At 30.4% G+C, this 10,444-nt stretch overlaps 1 protein-coding gene across 1 annotated transcript; it reads right to left on the bottom strand.

The window, feature by feature from the left end:
* Nucleotides 1-296: 296 nt before the first annotated feature.
* LOC103868510 lies at nt 297-867 on the bottom strand. The gene has a single exon (XM_009146605.3). It carries the CDS (start codon nt 715-717, stop codon nt 457-459), a length of 261 nt encoding a protein of 86 aa, XP_009144853.1. The 5' UTR covers nt 718-867; the 3' UTR covers nt 297-456.
* Nucleotides 868-10,444: the final 9,577 nt, after the last annotated feature.

The raw sequence follows: 10,444 nt of genomic DNA, 5'->3' as shown, positions 1-10,444 counted from the left end.
AGTTCTTAATCAGTCATGTGACATCATTTTTTCATCTTTCTTTTGTAATTAAGATAATAATAATTTTTCAAAGATAATAATAATTAAAAAGTTAATTATACAGGAGCCATAGTAACCGCTTATTTGTATTCCCGTTGTCGGCTTGTAAATCTTTGGGAAACAACATCCTTTTATAATGATTCAAAGATAGTCTATAAAAGATCACAACATGCACGATTTGCACTTTGATTAAATTAACAAATAACCACTAATCTAAAACTATATTTACTGATGATTATAAGTTGAAAACCACAAAATGCAAGATTTATACTTCGATTAAATCGACAAATTAGCCATGAATATAAACTATGGTTATTGATTATGAATAAAAATCACAACATGCACGATTTATACTTTAATTAAATTAACAAATACCCATGAATATAAAACTATAGTTATTGATTACATATTGATGTGTCATTTTTGGAGTGAAGAAGAAGAAGACGGAGAGGAAGAAGAAGAAGAAGAAGAAGAAGAAGGAAGCCATTGATATTCATGATGATGATACCTACACTTGAACGATCTTGGATGCTTCGACGGTGAACATACACACACCTTCTTTTCACCGCCGTCGTCACGGACACTCGCGATGGCTACCACCTCCGTCGTCACCGTCACTTCTGCCGCCGGTAACTTTGGCGGTGGAATAACAGGTGGGAGAATCTTTTTGTAGCACATTTTTGTTCGTTTCAGACTTTAGTTAAAACTACAGATTCTTCCTTTTTAAGATTTTGTGTTTGTGGTTTTACCAAAAGAAAGAGAAGTCGACTATAAATACTAGTCATGCTTAAAATATTATTAATTACATATTTATCCTTTAGTATTGTGTAGATGATACGTCGCCAGACAAAAAAACTTGAAACGTCACACGTGGTTAATGGTTTTGGTGCACGTCTTGATATTTGTACAAAAACCATGAGGTCAGAAATTTATTCTAGGATATATCCTGATCTTTATAATTAATAAAAGGAAAATGTAAAGGAAGTATTTGATTTGATATTTTAAAGAACTACTCCTTTCGGTTCCTTAATGATAAACTTTTTTAAAAAAATATTTATTTCAAAAAGATATATTTTTGTATTTTCTATAAAAAAATTATAAACTTCAAGAAAATTAATTGGTTTTATTGAATTATTATTGGTTTAAAGTTATTAAAAATTGAAAATTGAAAATTATAGAAAACGATATACTGTATTTATTATGATAGTTTAATATATTTTTTTAATATATGTGAAAATACTAAAAAAATTTATCTTTTAAGAACGGATGGAATAAATATTTATTGAAAAAAACATTCCAGGACTTGAATTCGTATCAATTTGATCATTAGCTGGTGGTAAGTGTTTCTATTACAATGCCAAGCATATGATTAAGCATTATAGATACTAATGAATGACAATTGACAAAAAATACTTGACCATTCACGAGTTTTGGTTCGAGATTCTCCATATATAAAGAAAAATACTTGACCATTCACGAGTTTTGGTACGAGATTCTCCATATATAAAGAAAAAGATGTTTTGTTTTAGCTGAAAAATGTGAGCCCATATGAAATGGTGGACCATACTCTCGTATGAAACAAAACGGGATTATATGGTAAAGATGAATTGAGAGAGAAGTGATTGGAGACGATATTGCGGTGGGAGTGGGCCGACTACGACATCACTTCGTCTCCCTTTGAGCTTCTCGTTGTCACTCATCTTCTTTGGATAAGCTTACCTTTTTGAGGTTATATATCACAACGAAATTAACTATTTATAGTGTTTTACTTCTTATTTTGATATACTTTATCTTTTTCTTTCTTAATTTTGGATATGGTTTTAAAATTTTTGGCCTATTTTAGTTTCAATAATCTTACCAAAAATCATTTTGTCATCGTTATACGTCTTTGTAGTACAACGAATAAATCATAAAAATATAAAACGTGATCCAAGTAGGAATGCAGTATACAACTTTAATCTACTTTATAAAAATATGAACATTGTGTTGGACCTAACTTTTAATCATGTGTTATATTTAATTAAATGTTATTTATGATTAATGAAAATATAAGAACTACATTAAGATAATTACAAAAATAACATTATATTACTATCTATGTGTCCAAACAATATAAAATATTAAGTCCTACCTTTTTAATAACTTTTATTAATCACTAGATCCTTTCTCCGCGCTACGCGCGGATAATATATTTAAATTTGTTACATTTATCATTTTTATTTGTATGCAAATTTTTCTATATTAAATTATATATAACTAATTTTTAAATTTGATTTTTTTTTATATTTTTAGTTTGAAGTAAATATTTCTATTATATGTAACATAATTAACTAAGAAAATATGAAAAATCAAGTCCGAGATTTTAGAGTTATGTAAAAAAAATATAATTATGTATAGAACACAAATTATCTTAGTTTAAAAGATCGGAATCTCATCTCGAATAAATTTACGAAAAGAAAAAGTACTCCAGTAACCTACTTAAAATATAAAACCTCCTTTTAAAAAAAAGCGTACTTAATAATATTTTTTTACGTGTAATAGTTGAAAACTGACAATTGAATATCGATCTAGAATATTATTTTAATATATCTAATGTAAAATATTAATTGTAATAAACAAATTTTGAATTTTGTAATATTACATGAATTAGAAGTCTTTAAAATCTAAAATCTATTTTATTAACATACTATATATTTTATTCATTTATTATTTTTACGTTACAAAATATTGCTTTAGTTTTATTTGTATATTATTTTTTTAATAATTTAGATTATTTTTAAGTAATTTTAAAATTATCAAGAATATAATATATTTAAAATTATTTATTTAAATATATCCAAATATGATGTCTCATTTTTATGTGTGTTTGCGTTGAGCATATTTAATTTGTAATTTGTATATTTAATAACACCTTATTGCGTGTCGTTCTATGGTTTTAATAAATATGTTGTCATCTCATTTTTATTACTACTAACATGATTTTTTAGTGATCAGTGATAATGTATTTTTAACGTTATGTATTATATTTTATTGTATATTTTTTAACTCTTCGTGCTGGCACTTTTTTTAGAATCATTTTAATTATATAATAGGTTTCAAGATGTAAATAAAACTGTGTATGTTGTAAATTTAGATTTTTTAGTGTAGCTGAGCACTATAAATTATAGAAATTATATTATGATTTTATTCTACTAAATCTTTCAATCTGTGTATTTTTTTGTTTTATTTTGTATTTTTACAATTTTATTGCATTATTCTTTAAATACAGAGAATTGATATTTCCAATTTTTGTTTCATATACCTTAAAAGTCTTCGGTTGATTTTTGCTTGTTTTCTTTCTCTAATTATAATGTACAGTTCGACCGTTTCTTCTTTTTTTTGGATCAAACTACTAATATCATCAGATAGAAAAGCTTAAACTCTAAGAATTGAGTGAGTATTTGTGCTAGAGAAAACTGATTTAACCAATAATATAGTGAGATATTATAATATTAGAAGGTATGGAAAGTCTTCTATGTTGTCCTACGCTGGACATAATTAAGTTATTGCCAATTGATTATATATTTGTGATAACTGGAAATACATCTTTATGTCTTCCTTACATCATCCTTAATTGATTTATGGTTTGACTATTTCTAATATACTTAGAGTAACATAAAATTAGATGTTGATTATCTCCTCCCAATTAAGAATGTACAGAATGAGAGAAATTCAAGATGAGATCAGTTTACAATTTTGTCTTCATATCTATATAGAGTTAGTTTATAGATTACTCTATATGTTTCAAAATGTAATCAATTTTAATTAAAATATGTAATATTTAAAAGTTATTACTTTAGAAATCTGTTATTTAATATATAAATTTAATCAATTACACAGTAATTTACATAATTTAATTGGCTACACAATATCTAATAAATATAAAGTTACATTGAAATATAAAAACAATTTATATAGTGAAAAAAAAAATATTTTTAAACCATTATGTTATAAAACAAAGAGAATATTCAAATTATATTGAACATTAGAATAGTAAAAATCAGAAAAGCTGAAATCTCAACGTCGATCATTTACGTTGGCTATGTTATTAACTTTGAAGATAACGTGAATGATCAAGAACAAAAATATTAATTTTAGCTTCAGTCTTTTTTTTAATCAGATTAATTTTAGCTTCAGTCTTTTTTTCAATCATTTTACCAAAAAGAAAAAAATAACAAAAAGATGACTAATAAAAAAAGATACAAACAAAGTACTGCAAAAAGGTGTTGATCACAATAGCAAACATTATAGTCTCAAAAATAGTCAACTTTATATTAAATATTAGTCAAAAATAATAAAATATATAATATTAATAAATTTCATTTTAAATATAATTTAACTTTAAAAAAATTTATCATTGTACATGGTGCAGAAAAACACCTAGTATTATTTGAATTTCAAAAACTATATGATGCACTAACTTTTTGTGACAAATCAAATTTAAGGAACTGGGCAAGAGATTGAGAAGAGGGATGCGGAGAGGTACAAAGAGTCTTCACTTGATGAGTTATAATGGAGCATTGAAGTGTCATTGTTGTAGTCGTAGAAGTTATACCGGTGAAGTTGGGTAGACGAACAGATTTGGAGTCGCTGGAGATGTCTGAGGCAAGTTGGCTAAAGAAAAGGAAGCTATAAGTTATACAATGGGCTGGCTATTTTGACGGGTTTGGATGGTTCGAGACCCATCATCTAAACATTCGCGATGACGTGGCAGTTTGATTGGTAGAGAATATTTTATCCTATGTGGCACTCCTAAGAAGCCTCAAAATTAGTAACTTTTATATAGTAGGATTTTTAGAATTATTTGATAAACCAAATGACTAAAATACTCAAATAATTTATGAAACAAACAAAAATAAATATAACTATTTTTAAGGTTTAGATACTACCAAAATTTTTTATTTAATATGAAATTAATTAAATTAATAGATTATTTTATTTATATTTTCATAATTGAAATTACAGTCATTTAAACTTAAACAATCTTTTCTATTAAATTAAAATCGGTCCGCCCTGCAGGCGGGATATATTTTACTTGTGACCTAGATTATTATTTTTGTATAATTTTGTAGTTTATGTTTTAGGATTTCATGTGCAAGAAATGTGTATGATAATGATTTTTGTCTTTTAGAAAGTTTTAGGTCGAGAGAGATTATATGTAATAAGATATATTCCTTATGAATGGTGTATTTTTATGGGAACCATAAGGAATTGGATGTTCCTTCTCATTCTCTTGGTCACCAATCATACCTAGGAGTCCGACTGGTGACCATTCTGGAAACAAGAGGAACAAATAAGAAAAGAACGTAGAAGAATAAAATTGCAGGAATGAAAAGTAATGGTTGTTTCATCCCATATTTAACAAGGAATAACTTTGTTTTTTATTTATCTACAAAAAAAAGGAAGTATGGAATGAGAAGAAAAATTTATTCCTTGTGAATGGTGATTTTTTTTAGGAATGTTAAGGAATATGATTTTAGAGAATAGAGAGATTAAAGGAATTGTATTGAGTCGTTATGAAGAGATTAAAGGAGAATGGATAGTGATTTAGAATGAATTGTGTATGAATGTCATGATAACTTAAAGATAGAGAGATTATGAGATAAACTCGTGTGTTGTTTTCATTAATCCTCATGAGTTACAATATATAGCAAAGGAAAGACTAGGGTTTTGACATAAGAGATAAGGTAAAGCATGTGTAGTCAAGACTGAAGGGAGCGGAAGCGGATCATTTGAACTAGCCAATGGGGTGTCTCACACGCTTTTGGCATATTCCAAGATGCTGATCACTTTACAGCTGTGCCAGCATGTCTCCTCCGCGTCTCCTGTCCTCCTTCAATGGTCATAAGCTTCCTCAATACTCAAGGTAACTCTCCAAAGTAACTCGGGTAAGGATAGTAAGTTTTGGTCGACCCGGAATAGTACGGCTCGTACGGCCTGTACGGCTTGTACGGCCTGTACGCCCTGTATGGTCGACTCTAAACCTCAAACCCTCCTCAACACATCCTCCTCATAATGTCTCCACATACCCCATCACTTCTCTTGCTTATACTCAACTCATTGCAACAGGGAATGCATTATTCCTCGTTGTTCCTTGGTCACCATTCATAGCCATGGTCGAGAGTTTTGGTTCCTCGCTTGCATTTACTTCCTTTGTATTCATCATAAGTATACATTAGGGACACTATTTTAAATCCTAAACCCTAAATTCTAACCTTAAATTCATAATCCTAAACCCTAAAATCAAAACCTTAAACTCTAAAACATAAGCCTTAAACTAAAAACCCTAAACCCTAACTTAAAAACGCTGAACTCAAAACTTTAAACTCTAAACTCAAAACCTGAGATCTATTTATAGATGCATCTCCTCTTCCATTAACACTTGTTTTTTTTGTTATATAATAGTAACTGAGAGTTAAAGATTTAAATGAGTGGATAAAATAAATTGATTTAAGAAAAAGTTGCGAAAGTTTGTGATGTATGTTCTCTTAAACTATATACTAAAACTCTAAACCAAACACTAAACCATATTTCATATACTTTATACCTTAAGCCTTATGCCTATATACTAAATCAAGCACTAAAGCCTAAAACTTTAAGGTCTAAACCCAATGTACACCGGAGTGTACGCTAGCGTATACCCTATATCACAATGTACATCGGAGCCTAGACCTAATGAATGAAGGAGCTTACACCTAGTATACACAGGAGCGTACACCTATTGAACACAAGAGCGTATACCAACGTATACCGGATCGTACACCAGAACGTACACCTAATATACACTGAAACTAAATCAGAGCATACATCTAGCATAATTCATAGTGTACTGTACACCGTAGGACACATAAATACATACCATAATGTATACTTAATTATATATCATAGCATGCACCATTGAAACCTTTCCGCTTCTAAAGCAAAAATCAAAGCTAAAGTTATAATTTAATTAATTAGCTAGGCTTAAGTTTTATTGTCGAATTACTCTCCAAAACCTAAATAAAACTCTCACCTTAAAAAATAGATTCTATATCCTAAAATCAAAATGACACTTTAAGGATATCTTAACTCCAAAACCTAAACTCTAAACCCTAAATAAATAAACCTAAACCAAACACTAAAACCTTGAACATTATACACTAAAGTCTAAACTCTATACCAGACATTAAACTCATACAATTGATTCTTTAGATAAAACCATACTGTTGGACCCAATTTTGGTTCGTATACTAATGGGCCGCGATCAAAGGCATGGGCCCTGAAAAGCCGAAGCCCACAACAAGAATATGAGTTCGAAGAAGGGTCGTCGAGATCGTCGGAGATCGCGGAACAAGAGACGAAGATCTCGGAGCCGTTACGAACATCACGGGGTCGACTTACTATAAAGGAGGAATGAGGAACACGGAGGGAGACACGTTGAAAACCCTAGAGAGAGCTACACACATACATCGACCTTGTTTTATCATGTTCTTAGATCCTTTCTTTTACCGATCTCACTTGTGTAATTCGATCTAGTTCAACTTATTGTATTCGATCCTATTCATCAATAAAGTCCATTTTTGTCTACTGGAAACTGTTAACATCGTTATGTTCTAAAGATATCGTTTCCTACATCTTTTGTCTTCCCTACACTACAAAAAAATAGCGGTATTCTGACAGACATTCCGACGGAAAATAAAATCCTCGGAATATCCCGAGGAATTTCCGAGGATATTCCGAGGAAACACAAAATTTAGTTTCCTCGGAATATACCGACGGAATTCCGAAAAAATATCATTCAGTCGGAATATTCTTATGGAATACCGAGAAAAACTGTATTCCTCGGAAAAAACCGATGAATTCCGAGGAAATATTATAGCCGTTAGAGAGCCGTTGGAGAGCCGTTGGGGGATTTTAAAAATTCCGAGGAAATTCCGACAAACTAGCCGTTGGCATCGGAATTCCGTCAGAATTTCCTCGGTCTGTCGGCAGGATTTCGACTATAAATACAAGCACCCCTCTTCCTCTTCATTCACTCCATATCTTCATCCTCCCTCTCACTCTCTCGGAAATTCCGTTATTTTCCTCGGAATTTTCTCGGAATATTCCGAGGGAATTCCGAGGAACTAGGGGTTTTTAACCGAAAACAACGTTTTTGCGGATTGAATAACACGTATATAACCTTCATTAAGTGTCTTAACCAGATTATGAAGTCAAACTTTGGTGTTTTACCCAATAACAAACACTTTTACGATTGCATGAACGAAAACCACACAACATAAGAGAAACACTTATACACTTTAATAAACGATAAAGGGAATACTTACAATTATTTTTGAAATTTTGTTATTTCATGGTTTATGATCATCTATACAAAGAATCCTCAATGATATACATTATAATTGTATAAGAAATGAAAAACGGCAAAAAAAATCGATGTTTTGAAACCCCAAACCCTGGTTCCTCAGAATTTCCTCGGTAATTACCGAGGGTTTTCTGAGGAAACCTGGTTCCTCGGAATTTTTTCATTTAACCGGATAAACCAAGCCGCCAAATATTTCGCGAAAATTGAATTAATGATTTCCGAGGAAATTTCGACGGATATATTAAATAATTCCGAGGAAATTCCGACGGATAGTTTCCGTCGGACGCGTCATTTTATTAGGTCGAACCAGATCTTCTTCCCCATTTCTCTCCGCCTCACTTTCTCTCCCTTGCGATATCCGGCGACTCCTCTCTTCTCCCTTGCGATTTCCGTCGCTCTCTCTCTTCTCCCTCGCGATTTCCACCCTAATCCTCATGTATGAACCCTATCCCACTCTCTTAGGTTAGATTTGTATGGTTTTTAAGTAGATTTGATGATTTTGGAATGAGATTTATAGATTTTTGTTAGGGTGAATGGTAGAATTGTGTGAAATCAAGGTTGATTATGTATTTCACTTGATTTGGATTTTTTTTTTTAGTTTTTATTAATTTTGTGGTTATAAAAATCTAATTTGTAATTATATATATAATATGAAAACGTTTTTTGTATATAAAATCTATTTTTGCATTATAAAATCATTTATATATTTATTAAACATTTTTAAAATTTATAAAACTTTTTTTGTGATTAAAAGTTCCGAGGGTTTTCCGAGGAAACCTGGTTCCTCGGGATTTTTTCATTTAACCGGGTAAACCAAGCCGCCAAATATTTCGCGAAAATTGAATTAATGATTTCCGAGGAAATTCCGACAGATATATTAAATAATTCCGAGGAAATTCCGACGGATAGTTTCCGTCGGACGCGTCATTTTATTAGGTCGAACCAGATCTTCTTCCCCATTTCTCTCCGCCTCACTTTCTCTCCGTTGCGATATCCGGCGACTCCTCTCTTCTCCCTTGCGATTTCCGGCGCTCTCTCTCTTCTCCCTCGCGATTTCCACCCTAATCCTCATGTATGAACCCTATCCCACTCTCTTAGGTTAGATTTGTATGGTTTTTAAGTAGATTTGATGATTTTGGAATGAGATTTATAGATTTTTGTTAGGGTGAATGGTAGAATTGTGTAGAATCGAGTTTGATTATGTATTTCACTTGATTTGGATTTTTTTTTAGTTTTTATTAATTTTGTGGTTATAAAAATCCAATTTGTAATTATATATATATAATATGAAAACGTTTTTTGTATATAAAATCTATTTTTTGCATTATAAAATCATTTATATTTATTAAACATTTTTAAAATCTATAAAACTTTTTTTGTGATTAAAAATCATATATATAATATTTAAAATCATTTTTTGTGTGGTTATAAAACGTTTTATGTATTTTTATATATAAAATATAAATTTATATATTTATTAAACATTTTTAATATTATTAAAACTATTTTTGTAATTATTAAACTATTTTTTATTTATTAAAACTATTTTTTGTAATTATTAAACTATTTTTGGGATTTTCTAAAACTATTTTTTTAATTATTAAACTATTTTTTATTTATTAAAACTTTTTTTTTGTACTTATTAAACTATTTATATTTTTGTGATTAAAAACTATTTTTAAACTCTTTTTTAAACTATTTTTTACTTAAACAGTTTTTTTTTTATTAAAATTATTAGAACTAATTTTTAAATATGTTCTTTTTAATTTTCAGGTCTAATGATTATCAGACCCGACCTCGACAGCGTCGTAGCCGGGGTGGTATGGGGAGCCAGTCTCGGGGTTCGTCCAGCCATATTCAGGATTCCGTTTCGCCCCACAACTCCTACCATACATCTCCCTCTCCATTACCCGCTCCTGCTGCTCCCGCTCCTGCTGCTGCACCCGCTCCCGCTGCTGCACCCGCTCCTGCTCCTCCAGGTCTTCCGGGAGTGATGAGTGTTGCGGAGTTGGTTCGACAGCC

The sequence above is a fragment of the Brassica rapa genome, chromosome A05 (genome assembly GCF_000309985.2).
Source record: "Brassica rapa cultivar Chiifu-401-42 chromosome A05, CAAS_Brap_v3.01, whole genome shotgun sequence".
Lineage (NCBI taxonomy): Eukaryota > Viridiplantae > Streptophyta > Magnoliopsida > Brassicales > Brassicaceae > Brassica > Brassica rapa.
This window is presented reverse-complemented; position numbering and strand designations above follow the sequence as displayed.

Excerpts from the sequence above, each read along its gene's own strand:
- LOC103868510 (XM_009146605.3), bottom strand. The coding sequence starts at position 717 with ATGTGCTACAAAAAGATTCTCCCACCTGTTATTCCACCGCCAAAGTTA.